At 47.4% G+C, this 19,255-nt stretch overlaps 1 protein-coding gene across 3 annotated transcripts; it reads right to left on the bottom strand.

Moving 5' to 3' along the window:
* Positions 1–10,206: 10,206 nt before the first annotated feature.
* LOC109699186 (sialic acid-binding Ig-like lectin 10) lies at positions 10,207–17,579 on the bottom strand. Of its 3 annotated transcripts, XM_074058108.1 has the most exons (12): positions 17,297–17,579; positions 16,848–17,219; positions 16,446–16,730; positions 16,214–16,261; positions 15,645–15,908; positions 15,351–15,398; positions 15,000–15,257; positions 14,643–14,927; positions 14,278–14,368; positions 14,072–14,183; positions 13,850–13,966; positions 11,312–11,445 (listed from the first exon to the last, which is right to left on the bottom strand). In XM_074058108.1, the coding sequence occupies exons 1-11, from the start codon at positions 17,334–17,336 to the stop codon at positions 13,871–13,873; spliced, it is 1,899 nt and encodes a 632-aa protein (XP_073914209.1). In that variant the 5' UTR covers positions 17,337–17,579; the 3' UTR covers positions 11,312–11,445; positions 13,850–13,870. The 3 variants fall into 3 exon arrangements, with proteins under 3 accessions (XP_073914208.1, XP_073914210.1, XP_073914209.1); XM_074058107.1 differs by lacking the exon at positions 13,850–13,966 and having other exon boundaries at positions 10,207–11,445; XM_074058109.1 differs by lacking the exons at positions 13,850–13,966; positions 14,643–14,927 and having other exon boundaries at positions 10,208–11,445; positions 17,297–17,576.
* Positions 17,580–19,255: the final 1,676 nt, after the last annotated feature.

Genomic DNA, 19,255 nt, shown 5'->3' with positions numbered 1-19,255 from the left:
AAGTGACAGACTTTCACTGCTTGTTTTGTTCCATCCTGTCCCTAGGAACACTGTATTCTATCTAACTTTTCTGCTCTTTTCAATAAATAGCACTTATATTAACGAGAAAGAAGGAGAGGGAGAGAGAGAAGGAGAGGGAAAGGGGAATGAGGGAGGGAGGGAGAGAGAGAGACAGAATGAATATGGGGAGATGTTGGGAGCCAGGAGCGGAAATCTGACAAGGTCGTTGTGGCTTAACAGGATCCTGACAGGGTCAGGGATTGCAAGTGCACCACGTCTCTCACTGAGGTTTTGAGGAAACACGGAGTGGCTCCCTTTGTCTGGAGAAAAGAAACATTGACCTGAAGATATTTGCTTATGAAAGGTCAGGAACAGGGTGACATGCTCTTGGCAAACAGGCCCGGGTTTTGTGTATGTGAAACTGGGCGAAACTAGGTGAAATTACGAGGGTCCAAGTTTCGTTTATGAAACCATGGAGTTTTAGAGTGAGGACATTGTTTTTCAGGTAGAGGGCATTGTGTCCCAGGCTTAGAAGTTCTTCTTGCATTGCATAACTTCCTGCTTTGTACTGCTTATAAGCCTGTTGCAAAAATAAAAAATTTGCCAGTTAGTCATCAGCCTTCTGGCCCTCTCGATATGTGTCTGGCCTGTTCATTCCTTGCCGAGTCCTTTCGGGTCAAGGACCTCTGTGATCCCGGCAGGGAATATGGATGACGGGTTGTTGATGTAAGGAGTGAGGGACTAGTCAAAATTGTCTCTCAGATTCTGAGCCTGGGTATCTGGGGGTGTGGTGAGCCAGGATCAAGAAGGTAAAGGGAGGGGAGTGCATTTAGGAGAGAATGGGAGGATAATGCAGATGGGTTTGGACAAGTTGAATTTTTTCTGGGGTGTCAAGATAGTGATGTCTGGGAGAAGAGAAATTATGGTGGTGCCCTCTCGAGGTGGAGGCCGTTCCATAGGTTCAGGAATCTCCAGTGGAGGAGAGTCTGTCATCTCTGTCCCTCCCAAGTGCATTGTGACAGGGCCCATGTTCTTTCTTTTCAGGTCTCCTGAAAGTGGAATAAATTGTCTATCTTCATGGTTCCCTGCTTCAGAGACTAGTTCAGTGCATTTGTGTGGCTATAACAGAGCCCTGGGAACTGGGTAACTTATAAATGAAAGTGATTTATTTCTCACAGTTCTGGAGGCTGGAAAGTCCATGCTGTCAGTTTCAGTGTCTGCTCATAGATGGTGTCTCACGTGGTGGAAGGGACAAGCTCTCTGGGGTCTCCTTTATAAGGGTACTAATCCCATTAATGTAGGCTCTATCCTCATGACCTACTCACCTTCCAAGAGCACCACCTCCAAATACTGTCACCAACATTTGAAGAACAACCAAGGGTCCAGTGGGCACATGGAGGTAGATAAGCTTCAGCTGTCTACATAGCATCGCACCCCAAAGGCAGCAAGAAGCCATGTGTTATCTGCCAGTGGTGGAATAGGAGAAGGTGGGGACCTCAACTGTCTTGTCAAAAGACAGAGGAATTGAGAAAGTTTCACTGTGGCCACCCAAGTCCTCATACTTTTGCTTTAAGAGAGAGGCAGATTTTGGACACCCACCCTACCAGAGGGCCAGCCTCCATTAGCCAGAGAAGCAATTTCAGGCTACAGAGGCCACATCTATGGCCAGCTAGGTCAAGAGTCATTTGTCCCACTAGCTATCCTTCCTTTAGGTCCAAATATTTTCAGAAACAAGACCATGAAGTGGAAATGAGGAAGCAAACAAAACAATAAACAAAAAAACTGGCTGGCGGAGTGACTGAGGCAGTAAGAGCGCCTGCCTAGCAAGTTTGAGGCTCTGAATTCAAACCCCAGTGCTGCCAAAAGATGAATCAAAACAACAACAACAAAAAACAACTTGTCTTAGAACCGACTGGTCTTCCTCTTCTCCTAGGGTCAGGTGCCAGCTTGACTATGTTCTTGGGCAGGGAGAGGAGGTAATGCAATTTGAATTGAGTTTGAAATTAAGATTTAAGACCAGGCTGAACTGTAATAATCAGAATTTACTGGAGTTATATAATGTCTAAGACATTGTTAAAGGATGAGAAAAATTGTTTTTTTTTTTTTTTAGTACTAGAGTTTGAAATCAGCTCCTCATGCTTGCCGGGCAGGTGCTCTACCACTTGAGCCACATCCCCAGGCCTTTTTACATTGGTTATTTTTCATATAGGGTCTTGCATTTTTTTTTTATTCAGGGCCTGGCTGGCCAGTGATCCTCCTGTGGATCCTCCATGGCTGGAATCCTAGGCATGTGTCATCATACCCGGTTAACTAGTATGTCTTGATAACTTTTTGCCAGGGCTGGCCTCAAACCCTGATCCTCCCAGTCACTGCCTCCTGAGTAACTGGGATTATAGATCTGAATCACCGTGAGACACATAGTAAAAGAAAGTTTTAAGAGAGCACACTTCAGTTTGAGGGTTAGCTCAATGGTAGAGCACTTGCCTAGAATGTACAAGTTCCATCCTTAGGACCAAAAGAAAACAAAATCACAGAGCACAACTGGATCAGTGATTAGCAAAACAGTGCTGTTTTATATTTATACTCTCTGATTAACTGATTAAAGAGAGTTTTTAGCAAAGCCCAAGTACAAGCCTTGTGGAGGATTTTTTTTCCCCGTTTATACAACAATGCCTTTGTCCAAGAGTGCTGGGTCACAATGCCTTCCCTCCCTCCAAGTCCCAAGCCATTACTACAGAAGTCAGGACCTTAATACACACATTTCAAATTCATTGCCACTTGCCAAAGCTGTTGCTCTAGCAACACAATGTTGTAACTTCCAAGGTCAAATACAGGTTCAAGGATTGCTGTCATGGCAGGATTTAGGAGAGACACAGAGTCTCTTATCTTTTGTATAGCTTGCAGATAGCTTAGCCCATTTCTTCCTGTACCCACTCTCCTCTAAGCTTTGTCACCTGTTGAGCTCATGTACTACAGGGGCTCTCTCAGTTTCAACCCCAACCTGGCTGTTTAGCTTCATGACACCTAAGTAAGACCTTGCCTGCTCTAAGTCCCTTCTATAAAATGAGGCAATCGTTCTGGATGACCCCATAATTCTATTACTTCGTGCATCCTGGCTTCTGATGATTGACTTCAGTCCTTGTAGCCAATTCAGTTTTTTATTTTGTTCAGTAGCCAGAGGCTCTGGCACAGCTAGGAAACAAAACAATCCCCAGATGCCACCCCTGCCACTCCTGCCACCCCTGTCCCCATGACATTAACTGCTCAGGAGCTACCACACAAAGGCCCCTAAGGGTGACTGGAGGAAGAGTCAAACAGTGCAGAGGACACAGCCAGCACACAGTTCCCTTTTCTTTGACCTCTCTCTTCCAAGCTGCCTCCATCTCCAATGACAACTGCAGCTGTGGCTGAAGTGGGTTAGTCAGTGACTGCTACAAGCTGAGGATATTGGAAGTTCTTTTTAGCAAATGGAAGATTTGGATCTTGGTGATCTCTACCCTTCTGAATCAGAGGAGGTCTTTATTTTCAGTGGCACTGGGATTTGAACTCAGGGCTTCCCGCTCGCAAAGCAAGTGCACTATCACTTGAGCTACATCTCCAGTCCATTTTGCTCTGGTTATTTTGGAGATGGAGGTCTCTCAAAGTATTTGCCCAGGCTGGCCTCGAACTAAGATCCTCCCAATCTCAGCCTCTCAAGTAGCTAGGATTACAAGCATTGGAGAGCCATCTTAAAGCGAGTATCTGGCAGAATTGATCCTTTGTTTAAAGGGATGCTTAGGCTTCTTTGTCATTATGCCCCCAAATTTAGAAAGATCAACCTTGAAACCTCTGGGCCCAATTGAGAATACTAAATACCAGATCAAAGGGGAGGACCCAGCCTAGGGTAGAGTAGGGTCAAACTCCCAATCACTTTTTCATCATAAATACCCACTGTCAGAGCACTCAACGCACCTGTTATCAGATGCGCCTGCACCCATGTCTGGGTGTGTGTCATCCTTCCTTCCTTTGCTTCACTACTAACCTTTTTTGGTCTCTACCTCTACATGTCCTAAAATTCTTTCTTTCAGCATCATGAACTTGATACTGAAGGGCTAGGAGAAGGCTTCCTTCTTTTTGGAGACCTCCTCTCTGGAGCCTCCTCACCAGCTCACAGTGGGATGAAGCTCTTTCAACACAGCAGTCTATTCATTTTGTCTGTTCAGTTGTCTGACCAGATCCCTTCTCCCAGGGCTACAAAAGAATCTCATCGGTTCCCACGGCACAGATGACCATGTTGAGACCCCCAAATCAAAAGCCAGGACCAAGGGCAAGTGTGGTGGTTCACACCTGTAATCTCACCTACTCAGGAGGCAGAGACGCTTAGGCAAAAAGTTCACAAGACCCCAACTCAACCGATAAGATCTGGGCACGGTGGCATGCACCTGCCATCCCAGCTACTCAAGAAACATAAATAGAGGATCATGGTCCAGGTCAGCCTGGGCTTAAACTCGAGACCCTATTCAAAAAATAACGAAAGCAAAAATGGCTGGGGTGTGGCTCAAGGGGAGGGCTTAGCAAGCATAAGTCCCTGAGCTCAAACCCCAGTACTGCCAAAAAATATTTCAAAAAAAAAAGGATAGGACTGGAGGAGTGGCTCAAGTGGTAGAGCACCTGCCTAGCAAGTGTAAAGCCCTGAGTTCAAGCCCCAGGCCCAACAAAACAAAACAAAACAAACAAACAAACAAAAAAGGCTAAATAGGATTCAGATCAGTGGTTCTATTATACCAATGGCACACATCAGAATTACTGGGAGTTTAAAAGTCTATACTTGTGTGTGGGGAGGCTGAGGTCAGGAGAATTGTGGTTCGAGGCCAGCCGAGGCAAACAGTGCGTGAGATCCCCATCTCCAAAATAACCAGAGCAAAATGGACTGGAAGTGTGTCTCAAGCAACAGAGTGCCTGATTTGCAAGCGTGAAGCCCTGAGTTCAAACCCCAGTGCCACCAAAAAAAATTATACTTGTAGGGCTCTTTTCTGCATCAGGTCTAAGTTACCGCTAAGGCAATTCTTCTTCTCCATTCACTTTTTATTAGTGTATGTCAATTGTGCAAAATAATGACGTTCATTCTGGCATTTCCATACATGTATATAATGTACTTTGATCATATTACTGAGCGTATATTTATTTATTTATTATGGGGTAATTATTTAATGGCACAAGGAAAAACATATATGAAACAAGCTGATCATAAGTAATAGAGGATGATTTAACTTTTGATAAAAAAATTAAAAAGTCTACATATGCATATAAAAACCTGGAATGTGCCAGGCGTTGGTGGCTCGCACCTGTAAATCCTAGCTGCTCAGGAGGCAGAAATCAGGAAGATCGTGGTACCAAGCCAGATCAGGCAAATAGTTTATGAGACCCCATCTCAAAAATAACAAACACAAAACAGGGCTGGCAGAGTGGCTCAAGAGGTATGAAGAAACGTGACGTCCAGTCATCCTACAGAGTCCTAGTAACATGAACAGCATGGCACTGGCACAAAACCAGACACAGACTAACAGAAGGAAATAGAGAAGTCAGAAGTAAATCCATGCGTCCTTAGCCACTGATTCTTGATAAAGATGCCCAAAACATACAATGGAGATAAGACAGCCTTTTCAACAAATGGCTGGGAAAACTGGATATCCACATGTAGAAGACTGAAACTAGATTCCTATGCCTCAGCTGTGCAAAATCAACTCAAAATGGATCAAAGACTCCCAGCACTGGTGGCTCATGTCCGTAATCCCAGCTACTCAGGAGGCAGAGATCAGGAAGATCTCAGTTCAAAGCCAGCCTCGGCAAATAGTTCACGAGACCCTATCTTGAAAAAAAAAAATCACAAAAAAAGGTCTGGCGGAGTGGCTCAAGGTGTAGGTCCTGAGTTCGAGCCCCAGTACTGGAAAACAAAACAAAACAAAACAAAAACCTGTTACTTTGGTCCAGTGATTCAATATTCTTCCCTTTACTTTTGTGTATTTTTTGAAACAAACCAAACAGGAACGGAGACAGCTATTAAACACCAGGAGTTGGGAATCCAAGACACCCAGGCAGGTGCTCAGAGGTCAAGGTCTGAAATCCGGGAGGTCTAGCCAAGGCAACTGTTGTCAAGCCCAGTGGTGAGACGCTTCTCTCCTGTTTCCACTGAAATGCCTCCTTTGTATCAGATATTCTCTGAGTTACATTTAATGGGACTCTGTAAATATTAACTGATACTGTTAGGAACTCTGGCTTTGAATTGCTACAGAATGGAATGGTTTTGTAGTTATGGGCCACATAAGACACTCTGAATTCAAATGCTCCTTCAATAAAACCATCTGACTTAATCACCGATTGCTGTTTTTTGCTAACCCAGGCATCTATTTAAAGAGGATCACGGATGACTCAGTTGTGTGACTGAGGTCGCAAAGGACACTGCTAGTCAGATAGCACTGCCCAGCAGGAGGTTCACATTCCGTACCATTGAAGCCAACACAGAGTTTTTCTCTTTTTGTTTTTCTTTCTTTCTTTCTTTTTCTTTCTTCCTTCTTTCCTTCCTCTCTCTCTCCCCATCCCTCCCTCCCTTCCCCTCCTTCCTCCCCCCTCCCTTCTCTTCCCTCTTCCTCCCTCCTTCCCTCCCTCCCTCCTTCCTTCTTTCCTTTTGAGACCTGGCTTCACTATGTAGCCCAGACTGCCCTTGAACTTTTGCTCCCCCTACTTTGGGCTCCTGAGTGCTGGGATTACAAGCATACATCACTACATCTGGCACATCCTACTTTTTCTTAACAGCTCAGCAATTCTTCCCTAATGTGCAGAAGCCTCTGTGTACAGACCTCATCTCTTTTCAGTTCCTCTTGCTTCAATACCTCCTGGTCTGTCTCTTTTGCTTGTGTGTGTTATTCTCTGTGCAGCAAAATGTGCAGCTCAGGATGATTTTTTCTGGCCAGGACCGAGGCCCTGTGCATATAAATTTGGACTTCATCAATGTCTTCTGCTGATTTCTTTCCCTCTTCTAGAGTTGAAATGCAGAATTCATAGCCAGCAAGAGCCAATTCCTGTCTGCACTGGGCAGCATAAATACTAGCCAAGTTCAAGGAGACTTCAGTTACTTTGCATTATCTTCCTGCCTCATGCCCTCTTCAAGAAGGTTTAACTCATCATTGGTATAAAAAGTTGTTTTGAGCTGGGCACCGGTGACTCATTCCTGTAATCCTAGCTACTTGGGAGGCCAAGATCAGAAGGATCCCACGTTGAGGCCAGGCCAGGCAAATAGCTCACAAGACCCCATCTCCAAAATAACCAAGGCAAAATGGACTTGGAGATGTGGCTCAAGCTGTCGACCACCTGCTTTGCAAGTGTGAAGCCCTGAATTCAAATCCCAGTCTCACAAAAAAAAAAAAATTTGTTTTGCGTGGTTGTGTTTGCCGATCTGTTTGATCCATAGGGAGGCGGGAGAGGAAAAGCAAATGAGAGAGAATAAACAGCATTGAAACACATTGCCTCTGTGTAGGGAGGACGGGATGATGAAATGCACTGTAAGCTGGTGAGTAATGGGGGGGTGGGTGGTAGAGAAAGAGTAAGTAATAGAGGGGGGTTAGTCTAATCAAAGTATTGCATATCCACGTGTGACACAGCAAGGCAGCCCCCCCCCGCCCCCCGCCGACAATCAATGTACATGTAAAAAAATGAAGGGCAGGAAGGTAAAACAGGTTCTCTCCGAGGGTGGGAACCAGTGAAGTGGGGAGGGATAAATGGAGAGGGTGAAGGAGGGTAAATATGGTCGATGTACTTTGCATGAAAAAAGAACAATGAAACCTGATGAAATTGTTCTCAGAAGGTGGAATGGAGGAGAATGATAGAAGGGTGAATCTAATTAAGATACATTGTAAATATATTCGTAAATGTCACGATGAAACTCCAGAATACAACTAATACGTGATAATAAATACTATAAAAAAAGGAAAAAACTCCCTTGCTCTGCACTTCAAGCTGACTCGTGTAAATGTTAGATTGGTCATCAAATTGCTAATGTAAGCACTGGCCTTCCTGTTACCGCTCTGATGGGCAGCAGTGCCATGCAGCATTACCTCAGCCTCCTCCACCTCATCTTTCATCATGATCCACTAGGCTCTCTTCACAGCTGGGTGATCTCAGCCTCCTTGGCCTGGTCCACTGTGTCCTTGGGCCAGCCCTGTCCACTCCCTGCCGGGGGAACCAGGAGCCCCGCCCAGGCCAGCTGTGTGGGGTGACTCCTCAGCACTGCTGCCTGTGTTCGCAGGAGTCCCAGGCTTGACTCAGGAGCTGGTACTAGTCTTTCCTTTTTAGAACGATGAACACAAACAGATAAAGAATTCTGGTCAGGAATGGGTATGAAACCAGTGCAAAAAAATAGCTGATTATTATTGAATGTTATCTTAGGTAGCCAAATTAAGGAGTTTTGTTGAACTGCACTAATAAATGTTTCTTAAATTTCTGGACCTCTCCTGTTTTTAAAATGAGTCAATTTTCAGTTTCTTCAGAGAAGGACTAATTCACTATGTAGTTCAAGCTGGCCTCGAACTTCTGATCCTCCTGTCTCTGCCTCCCCAGTGCTGGGATTATAGATGTGAACCACCACATCCAACTTCTTGCTGCCTTTTAAAACAAAAAGAACCAAGCCAGGTGCCCATGGCTCACACCAGTAATCCTAGTTACTTGGAAGGTTGAAATTGGGAAGATCTTGGTTCTAGGCCAGCCCAGGCAAAAATGAGACCCCATTTCAAACAACAGCTAGGCACAGTGGCCTGTACCTGTCATCCCAAACTACATAGGGACTGAGATTGGGAGAATCACGGTTCCATCCCAGTGATGGCAGGAAGCTTGATAGAAGGACTGTGGTATAGGCTGGCCTGGGCAAAAAGCCAGACCCTATCTTCAAAATGACTGGAGCAAAAAGGATTGAAGTTGTGGCTCAAACAGTAGAGTGAGACCTACCTCTCAAGCATGAAGCCCTGAGTTCAAATCTCAGTCCATCCAAAAACAGAATAAAAAGAACTAGTTATTTAGGGTCTAGTAAGATGAAGGGAGGCTTCCCTGTGTTTGGTCAAAAATCTCCTTAAATCTTTTTGTAATAAGTGGTTTTCTACGGCCCTATAAGCACGTATGATAAGCCGCTCCCGGGCTACAGTAAGTGCGCCATGTACATTAGTCAAGGTTATAAAAATTTTAACAAATAGGAGTGGGGGTGTAGCTCAGTGGTACAGTGCTTGCCTAGTGAGCACAAGGTCCTGGGTTCTGTCTACAGCACCACCCTACCCCCAAATGGCAGATAAATAGCCCTGGATTCAAAGTGTATGTTACCTGTCCGCTGTTCTCTTGCTTAAGACACAATACAGAGATGGATTGCTGACATCGCCATCTGCGTATACATGGAAAACACTAGCAAGTCCACTACCAGCTCTTCCTCACGGACTAAGTGATTACTTTTTAAAAAGCTAGATGTGTTCCTTTCTAAACCTTTACCTATTTTATTTTTGGTAGGACTGGAATTTGAACTCAGGGCTTTGCACTTGCAAAGCAGGCGCTCTACCGTTACAGCCACACCTCCAGTTCATTTTGCTCTGGTTATTTTGGAGATAGGGTCTTGAACTATTTGTCTGGGCTGGCCTCAAACTGCATTCCTCTGAATCTGAGTTTTCCAAGTAGCTTAGATTATAGGCGTGAGCCACTGGTACACCTCTCTCTCTCTCTAGTTCTGGGATTAAATCCAACATCTTATCCATGTGTCCTTCCTGTGTCCCCTGCCCCTTCTGTGTGGCTTTACACAAGCTTTACACTTCTCTGCATCTGACACATCTTTTCACTGAAGACACTATATGACAGTTTCTTTTTATTTTTGGTGGTACTGAAGTTTCAACTCAGGGCCTCACACTTGCTGAGCAGATGTTCTCCTGCTTGAGCCACATCTCCAGCCCCCAGGCAGGGCTCTCAGTTTTTCTCATTGCTCTTGTGTGGCTTTATTCATTTATTTATTTATTTATTTATTCATTTATTATTTATTATGATGACTTCAAGTTCTGGGATTGAACCCAGCACCTTAAACACATGCTGGACAGGTGTCCTTCCCGTGACTTTACACAAGTGAATTCACTTCTCTGCATGTCACACATCTTCACAATGAGGATACTATATTACACGTTGTTTTTTTCTATGGTCCTGGGATTTGAACTCAGGGCCGCACATTTGCCAATCAGGTGCCACTGATTGAGTCACCCCATAGCCCTGTTTTATTGAAGGAGATAACAATCAACAATTGGTTGACGATATGATGTGCAGTAGTTCTTCAGGTCCAAGGGGATGGTCCTGGCATCTGCTAGACTCTAGTGGTGAGGGTCTTCTAACTCCATCCCAACATGGTGGATGGTAATGTGGCAGGAGTTGTGTGTGAGGCAGAGACCACACGGCAAGACAGGAAGCAAGAGCGTTGAGACAGGGGAGCTTGCAAGCCCTTCTCTTGAGAAGTAAACCACCCTGTGGGGCCAGTATTGATCCCTTCCCAGGCACTGCCCCCATGACTGCCACCTTCCACTGGGCCTCACCTCCTAAAGGTCCCACCACCACAACACCGGGACCATACTTCCTGCATGGGCCTTTGAGGAACACCTGAAACCATATTCGAACAATAGCAGTCATCTTTAAAAGCGCCCCCCCCACACACCTTTAAGAGGCATGCTCAGCTAGGATGGGACCTAAGTGTGTATAAGGAAGATTTTTTCTTTTTTTGGTGGGACCAGGGTTTGAACTCAGGGCTTCACACTTGCAAAGCAGGAGCTCTACCGCTTGAGCCACCCCTCCAATCTGTTTATCTCTGGTTATTTTGGAGATGGGGTCATGAACTATTTGCCCAGGCTGGCCTTGAATCAAGATCCTCCTGATCTCAGCCTCCCAAGTAACTGTGATTATAGGTGTGAGCCACTGATGTCTGACACAAGGAAATCTTTCTTCTCAGAGTGCTGTAGACAGAGAAAGCCATGTAGGATAGATTAGTGTAGCTGTTGTTTCAAATGTCTGGGTCTGGGATGGGTTGGCCCATTCCCGGAGAAATTGTTTTTCAAGAGAGAGAGATTTTGCACTCTGTTCTCTGAGCCTCTTTATTGCCCCGATCTCCTCCCTGCTGGGGTCTCAGTCCTACAGCTGGGGAGACCCTCTTTGGAACATGATTTCAGCATACTCCTCACAGGCCTTCTTGTGCCTCTGCATCTCCCAGGGTCTGAGGAAGTTGAGAGTAGCGTATTGGAGCTCTTCTGAGCTATTCTTGGAGTCCAGGGCTGGGGAAGATGGTTTGGACTCTGGGTAATGGAGGGAAACAAGAGGTAGGTCCTTCCTGTTCTTTGATTCTGGAGGGCGAGTGCCTGGAGAAGGGGTCCGGGGAGGGCTGCTTGGCTTGGCCTTCTGATTCTGTGCCTGAGGGAATAAGGACGATCCATCATTCATTCACTCAACAAATTCTTGGACACATACCATGCACCAGGCCCAGACTTAGGAACTCAGGTGATAGTTGGGAGCAAAATCAAGTCCCTGCCCTCACTAAGCCTGCATCCCATCCTGGGGGCAGGAACACACAATAAATGAGCAAAAATATAATATAATGAGGAAGTGGTAAATGACACAAAGAAAATAAAACAAGGCAAAAAGACAGTGCAAAGGAAGGTGGGATGACTATTTAAAGAGGGAATCCAGGATCCCTATCTCCCGGTACTATTCACAGTAGCCAATCGTCCACTGATGGATGAGAGGATAAAGAAAGTGTGGTACGTCCACACAATGGAACATTATTCAGTCATAAAAAGGAAGACATGTGACAGCCTCAGTGGAACTGGAGAATATTATTGTACAGCGAAATAAGCCAAGCACAGAAGGACAAATGCCACACAATCTCACTTATATGTGGAACCTAAAAAATGTTTTCATAGAAGGAATTTGACAGTGGTTACCAGGGAGTGGAGAGGGCAGGAGAAGACCGGATGTTAGTGGGTTACAAGTAGAAGAGAGAAATAAATTCTCATGTTCTATTACACGGTAGGGTGATTGTAGTTAATGAGAACGCAATGTGTATTTCAAAATAGAAGAGGGATTTTTTTTTTTGCAGTACTGGAGTTTGAACTCAGGGCCTAGCCCTTGCTAGGCAGGTGCTCTTACCACTTGAGCCACTCCGCCAGCCCTTTTTTGTGAATTTTTTTTTCAAGATAGGGTCTCATGAACTATTTCCCTGGGGCTGGCTTCGACCCACAATCCTCCTGATCTCTGTCTCCCAAGTAGCTAGAATTATATGCGTGAGCCTGACTACAAGAGGAATTATTTAAATCACCTTACCACAAACAGACAATGAATGTTTGAGGTGAAGCATGTGCGCATTACCCAGATTTGATCAGTGCATGAGGTCACACATTGTGTCCTATAAGTATGTATAACTATGATGTGTGCAAGAAAAGATAAAATATAAGTAAGTGGAGGGCTAAGCATGGTGATGCATGTCACTAATCCCAGCATTTGAGAGGCTGAGGTAGGAAGACTGTCAAATTTGAAGACAGCCTGGGCTACATAGCAAGATCCTGTCTCAAAATCTCCCAAAATAAACAAGTAATAAATGAACAGGACATTCAGCTCTCTATAAGGAGATGATTCTTGCTTTGTTTGTTTGGCAGTGCTGGGATTTGAACTCAGAGCCTTCTGCCTGCAAGGCAAACGCTCTCCCACTTGAGCCACACCTGTAGCCCAAAGTGATGATTCTTAGGCAAAGAACATGAAGGCAGGTATGGCGGCTCAGCATGAAATCCTGGCTATTTCAGAGGCAGAGATTGGGAAGGGTCTTGGGGATGGGGTGGGGGAAGGGAAAGCTCATAAGATCCCATCTCAACCAATAAAAAGCTGGGCTCAGTGGCGTGTTCCTGTCATCCCAGCTATGTGAGAAGCGAAAATAGATTTCCAGGTCGACGTGGGCGGCATAAACACGAGACCCTATTCAAAAAACAACTCAAGCTAAAAAAGGGTTGGATGTGTGGCTGCAGTGCTAGGGTTTGAGCTCAGGGCCTCACACTTGCTAGGCAGGCACTCTACCACTTGAGCTACTTTGCCAGCCCTGTTTTGTGCTGGGTTTTTTTGAGATAGGTTCTCTGAAACTATTTGCCCAGAGCTGGCTTCGAACCTCGATCCTCCTGATCTCTGCCTTTTGAGTAGCTGGGATTACAGGTGTGAGCCACCGGGACCCGGCCCTGGGTTGTGTGTTTGAGGAAGAGCAAGATGGCTGGTGTGGATAAGCAGATGAGTCTGAGTGGAGAGGTGACAGAGAGGTCAGGGAGATGAGGGCTTTGGATTTACTCAAAGTGTCATGGGAAGTCACTGGAGGTTTTAGCGGGAAAGAGAGATTTATGATTTATAGTTTTCTTTAACTTCCTATCTTGGAATGATTATAGTCATAGGAAGTCATGAAAATAGTACAGAGAGGTCCTGCCTGCCGATCACCCTGTTTTCCCTGTGATCACATCTTAACTGTGGTACAATACACAGACGAGGATGTTGACATTGGCTTTATCTATCACGGGGCTAGTGTTGTGGGCTGAGCTGAGGTTGAGACTTTAAAGAGGTAATTAAGATAAAGTAAGGCCATATGGTTGGGCCCTAGTCCAGTATCACTTATACCTTCACAAAAAGAGAGATCAGACATGGAGGAGACAGCCACCTGCAAACCAGGGAGAAGGGCTGGGATGAAGCTCTGTCGCAGAGTACTTCATGTGCAAGCCCTGGGTTCCATCCCCAGCACTGCCAAAATAAATAAATGAAGCTAGGATAAGATAAATAAAGAATATACCTCAAGCTTCATTTCTAATCCTCAAACAACTTGCCAACGCAACAAAGAAAGAAATGAAGGCTCAGATGGAGCTAGGATTTGAATCCAGCATTTGATGCTTTTTCCACCTTGATGTCTCTGAAGCAAAGGTAGGGACAGGATAGGGAAGGGGTGTGAGCAGGTAGGAGAAGTGATGCTTGATTTAGACAACAGAAAGAACTGGTAGCATGGCCAGCCACTCACCGGGGAACCAGCCTTAGGGACCACGTTAACGTAATCCAAGATGGTGCTGCCCCGTGAGATCTTGGTTCTCGGCGTCCCTGCCTGGGTCTGTTTCTTCCTCAGCATCCTCACGCTATGGGAATGAGCCCCATGTTGGATGCATTGCTGCACCTGCCCTTTCCCCAGACTTCACACCCCTCTCCCCATGGCTGCTCCTCCCAGCTCACATGATGGCCACGAGGCAGAGGGAAAGCAGAGTTGTGACACCGATTCCCAGAAATGCTCCTTTGGAGAATGCTATGGAGATGGAGCCATTATCTGTACACGGAGAGGGACAGGTGAGTAGGTTTTATCACTGCACATTAAGTGCCTTCAACTGTTTTCTGTTTCCTTGTAGGGAAACATGCTCACATCCTCGGCCAGGTGCCAGGTTTCCCCATGTCTCTCCTGTTCTTCATTCCTCAGACAAACAGTAGGGACTCCAGCCACCCTACTCACCCCTTTCCCAGCCCACCTTCCACACCCCCTGCCCCTCATCTTCCCCTATATCCACCTCCTTCCTCCTAAGCCTGGGCCCCCCAGGGCCTCTGACCTGGCAGCAGCAGGACAGTGGCTCTCTGGACCCTGTGGACATTCCAGGCCTCACAGCTGAGCCTGAGGCCAGAGCTGAGCCCCCCATGGAGGCTCAGGGAGCTGTTGGCCCAGGTCCCCGCTGAGCTGGAGGTGACCGTGAAGGAGGCATTGCTGCTGTCACCATCCAGCAAAGCCTCCCCCATCCACCAGCGCAGGGAGGGGGGTGGCCAGGCTCGGGAGGAGCAGCTGCAGGTCAGACCCTCAGCCCCCCAGGAGCAGAAAGGGCCCAGCAGTTGGGGTGGGTCTGTGGGGAGGAAAGAGAGGATCAGCAGGTGTCCCCTTGTCCCAGGCCCCAGGTGTCCCCTCATCCACTCACAGTGCACAGAGAGGCTCAGAGAGAAATGCTGGGTGCCCAGCAGGTTCTGCGCCTGGCAGGTGAGGTCTCCTTCATGCTCTTCCTGGACCACGGGCAGCTCCAGGACCCCCGGGTCTGAGGACCTGGAGAGGCTCAGGGTCTTTGTCCCCTGGACCCAGCTTAGCCTGGCTGGAGGGTTGCTGTGGGTGACACAGACCAGGCGCAGGCTTTGGCCTTGCAGGACAGGGAGGGATGAGCCATTTCTGAGGATTTCCAGCTCTAGGGAAGGGAAGAGAGAGAATCAACACACAGCTCCATCACCTGGACCCCAACAGGGATTGTGAGTCCCTGCTTGCTCTGTCCCCTTCCTACCTGTCCTGTTTGCTTGGGAGACTGTCACTGTCAGCTCCTCTGGAGGATCTGTGATGGAGACAGAGGACCAACTCTAGACAGGCCGCTGAATCTGGTGGAAGGCTGAGGTGGTGGGAGGGGACAAATCTCTCACTGGGTCCCCAATCCAAACCATCCAACAGGCTAGGCAGGTTAGAAGCCTGGTCCCTGGAGCCTGGGGTTGGTTCCCTGTCCCCTTGTAGCTCTGGAACCCTGTAGTGTCCCCTGTCCCCTTCCCCTGCTCCACTCCTGGAACCGGGGCTCGGTCCCACTCACACTGCACAGAGAGGTCCAGGGTGCGGTCCTGGGAGCCCAGCCTGTTCTCTGCTCGGCAGGTGTAGTGCCCCGCATCCCCAGGCTTCACCCCAGGCAGCTCCAGCCCCAGGGTTCTGGAGCCTGTGGGATGGGACCTAGAGAGGACTCGGTTCTCCAGGGCCCAGCTCAGTGTGACGGGTGGCTGGCCCTCAGCTGTGCACAGCAGCTGCAGGACCTGGCCTTTCTGGGCTTCCAGAAATGTAACGTTTCCTTGGGACTCTAGGACTAGGGAGACACACACACACACACACAGAGAGAGAGAGAGAGAGAGAGAGAGAAGAGAGAGAGAGAAAAGAGGCAAAGACAGAAGGAGACAGAGAGACAGAGATAAGAGACAGCGAAAAAGAGAGACAAAGAGACAAAAGAGAGGGCAAGAGAGACAGAGATACACAGAGAAAGAGAGAGAGAGAGAGAGAGAAGTACAGGTGAGAGAATGGTTGCAGAACATGCTCATCCCCTTCACCTTGCTCCCTCCCCCTTTCATTTCCCAAAAAGAACTGGGCCAGCTCCACCCAATAGGCCCCCAGTACCTGGCACATTGTCACGGAAAATGGTGATAATGAGGTCTTTGGGGGCATCTGTAAGAACATGTGAGCTGACTTTAGGGGGAGTGTTCTACTCCTCACAACAAGAACTCCCTCAGGGAAAAGAAAGTGTGGCCACGATGGAGAGAGCAAGTGACCACGTAGCATGGCACCCACCACCCAGGATGCTGTGCCTTCCTCTCTGCCAACCCTCCCCAAAGTGCCATGGCACACTCACAAGCCACACTCAGTCGGACAGTCCTCTTCATGCTCAAATCCTTTCTGGAGAAGTCCACTTGACAGGTGAGCTCCGTGTCATGGTCCTGAGGACCTGGCGTGAGGCTAAGCACTGAGTAGTAGGAGGTTTGTGGTGTGGTTTCTTGGGAGGAGAGTGCAGCCCCCGACCAGGAGATAGAAGGGACTGGGCATTGCTTGAAGGTCCAGGTAAACACACAGAAGATTGTCACCTTCTGCCCGGACTCCAGGGTCTTGGGAATGAAGACATCTGGCTTCTGAGTCAAGGCTTGGGGAGAGGGACCCAATCCTTGTACTCCAGCAGCTGTTCACGAAAGCCCACCCTGCTCAGCCCCTGGGGTTCCTCCCCAGCCTGAGGGGTAAATGTTCCTACCACATCCCATACCTGTCACTTTCAGCCAGAACTTGTCCTTGAAATTATACTTCATGATGGTTCCCTTCTCCACACGGAAGAAATATCTTGCCTCATCCTCTCTCTGTGCAGCTCTGATCAGCAAGGAGCAGTTCTTCTTGTGGAGGTCTCCCACAAGCTGGAATCGCTCCTGGGTTCTGCTTTGTAGGGGTCGAGCTGGGTTATTGGTGGCCACTGGAATCCCAGTGTTCGTGTTGGTCCCATCTTCAAACCAGTAGCCATAAACTGGGAAAGAGTCCCCATCTAGGATGCTTGGGTAGGAGAAGGAACAGGGCACAAGAACACACAGGCCCTCCTGCACCGTCACCAACTTCTGCACCTGCAGCTGGAAGAACGCCTGGGACCCTGTGGAGAGACAGAGGCTCAACCTACAACATAGCCCTAACCCCAACCTCGGTCCCCACTGGCAAGGGACCACTCACCACTCAACAGCAAAGACAGCAGTAGTGACAGCAGCAGCATCTCAGCCTTAGGAGGTGTTTGGACCTGCTAAGTTGTGTTCACCACCTCATTGCTCAGTGACTGACCATGGCTGGGAGAGGAGAGGAAGTGAAGGCGGAAGCTGAGCCCTGGGGACTGATGCATGTCGTGAATTGTGATTCTGAGGCAATGGGGACTTTCTTTCCTATTCTCTCCTCTCCCCACTCACCTTGCATATTTGTCCATTCTATCTTTGGGGATACGTAGGGTGTCTGCCTGATCTTTGGTCATGTGGTACTGGTCCTTCCCCAGACACCTCTGGGGGTGGGCAGGGGAGCAGACAAGCCTGTGTCTGGCCTTGGGTCCTGGCTGTGGGTGGGTGAGGGGAGGTAGGGGTTCTCCCTTTGGGCTCTGGGGTATTGAGGAAGCAGAAGTGAAAGCTCACAGTGAGTGTCTCTTGTAGGGGGTCCCGGTGGTGGGGGTGGGTGCAGGGAGGAAAACTGTCTGGAGGGGGCTGGTTTTGCCAGATAAAATGCAGAATGTCTGCCTGGTTACCTTGACTTTCAGTCTTAAAAATAATGAATATGTCTATCTTCTCAGTGCAAGAATATCTCAAATATTGGATGGAGAATGACTTATGCTAACAAATTATTTCTGGTTTATCTTAAATTCAAATTTGACTGGATTTCTCTCCCCCCCCCTTTTTTTTCCTAAGTCAAGCAACTGTAGGCTAGTCCTAGTGTCACCCCTTCATCTTCCCTGATAAGCCACTGGCCCTTGGTTCCCCAGAAACAGCTTTTGGCCCTGGCCAGGCCTCTGACTACATCCCCATTGCCTCTTTCTCTTTGCTCAGACAACTGGTGATCTCATGTGTAGTGATTGGAACACCCATGCCTCCAGCTGGTACCGGCACTGGAAGTCACAGGCAGCATAAAGGGGACAGGGTGGGGGATGTCCAGCAAGTGGAATTAACTCCTCATCTCTCACCTAAAAATATTTTGCAGGTCATGTAGAGCCACAATGCTCATCCACTCAACCTCCGCCCACCTGTTGGGGGTGGGGGAGAGGAGGAGGGAGAGGCAGATCCCACAGATGTCTGACCTCAAAGGCACCTGGTTTGATAAATGAAGATTCTTAGGAACAGAAAAGCACTGAGGTGCTTACAAATGCCCCAATGGTAGTGGGAGCAGGCATCTGGTTTTTTTTCGTTGGGAATGGAGTAGTTTTTTTCACTACATTTAAATGTATGGTTTGTTTGTGAATTGCTGTTTTTGTTATTGTTGTCTGCTTTCTCTCCTCTGAGTGGTAGTGGGGATTATAACCCAATACCCCCTAAAAAGCCCCTGTGAAAAATGGAATGGCAACAGGCACTGGTGGCTCACTCCTGTAATCCTAGTACTCAGGAGGCAGAGATCAAGAGGACCGCAGTTGTTTGAAAGACCCTATCTTGAAAAAACTTATCACAAAAAAGGGCTGGTGGAGTGGTTCCAGTTGTAGGCCCTGAGTTCAAACCCCAGTACCACAAAGCAACATAGAAACACAGGGCAAAAAAGCCAGACAACATGACTCTCCCAAAGCTTATAACTCCTCAATATCTAAATCCAAAATTACTGAAATGGTTGAAATGCTGGGCAAAGAGTTCAAAAATATAGTTTTAGAAATGATCAATGACCTCAAAGAGGATTAAAAAAAACAGAGGAGCTTCGTGCTGGTGGCTCATGCCTTTAATTTAACTACTTGGGAGTCTGAGATCAGAAGGATCTCTGTTTAAGGCCAGCCTGGGAAGAAAGTTCATGAGACCCCATATTAACCAGTAGCTGGGTACAGTGGTCTGTGCCTGTCAACCCAGCTACATGGAAGGATGAGATCAGAAGATCACAGTTCCAGGCCATCCTGGGTAAAGAAGTTTGTGAGACACCATTCCAACAGAAAAAGCTGGGTGTAGTGGCACATGTCTGTCA

The sequence above is a fragment of the Castor canadensis genome, chromosome 16, assembly GCF_047511655.1.
Source record: "Castor canadensis chromosome 16, mCasCan1.hap1v2, whole genome shotgun sequence".
In the NCBI taxonomy this organism is placed as follows: domain Eukaryota; kingdom Metazoa; phylum Chordata; class Mammalia; order Rodentia; family Castoridae; genus Castor; species Castor canadensis.
The sequence above is the reverse complement of the archived record's forward strand: the minus strand, read 5'-3'. Positions and strand labels throughout refer to the sequence as shown.

Bases quoted from the DNA above. Each gene is read 5' to 3' on its own strand.
- LOC109699186 (XM_074058107.1), bottom strand. From the start codon at position 17,336: ATGCTGCTGCTGTCACTACTGCTGTCTTTGCTGTTGAGTG. The intron at 15,258-15,350 runs GTAGGAAGGGGA...TCCCTTCCCTAG, and splicing joins CTCCCAAGCAAACAGGACAG to AGCTGGAAATCCTCAGAAAT. The intron at 14,928-14,999 runs GTGAGTGGATGA...TCCTCCCCACAG, and splicing joins TCTGAGCCTCTCTGTGCACT to ACCCACCCCAACTGCTGGGC.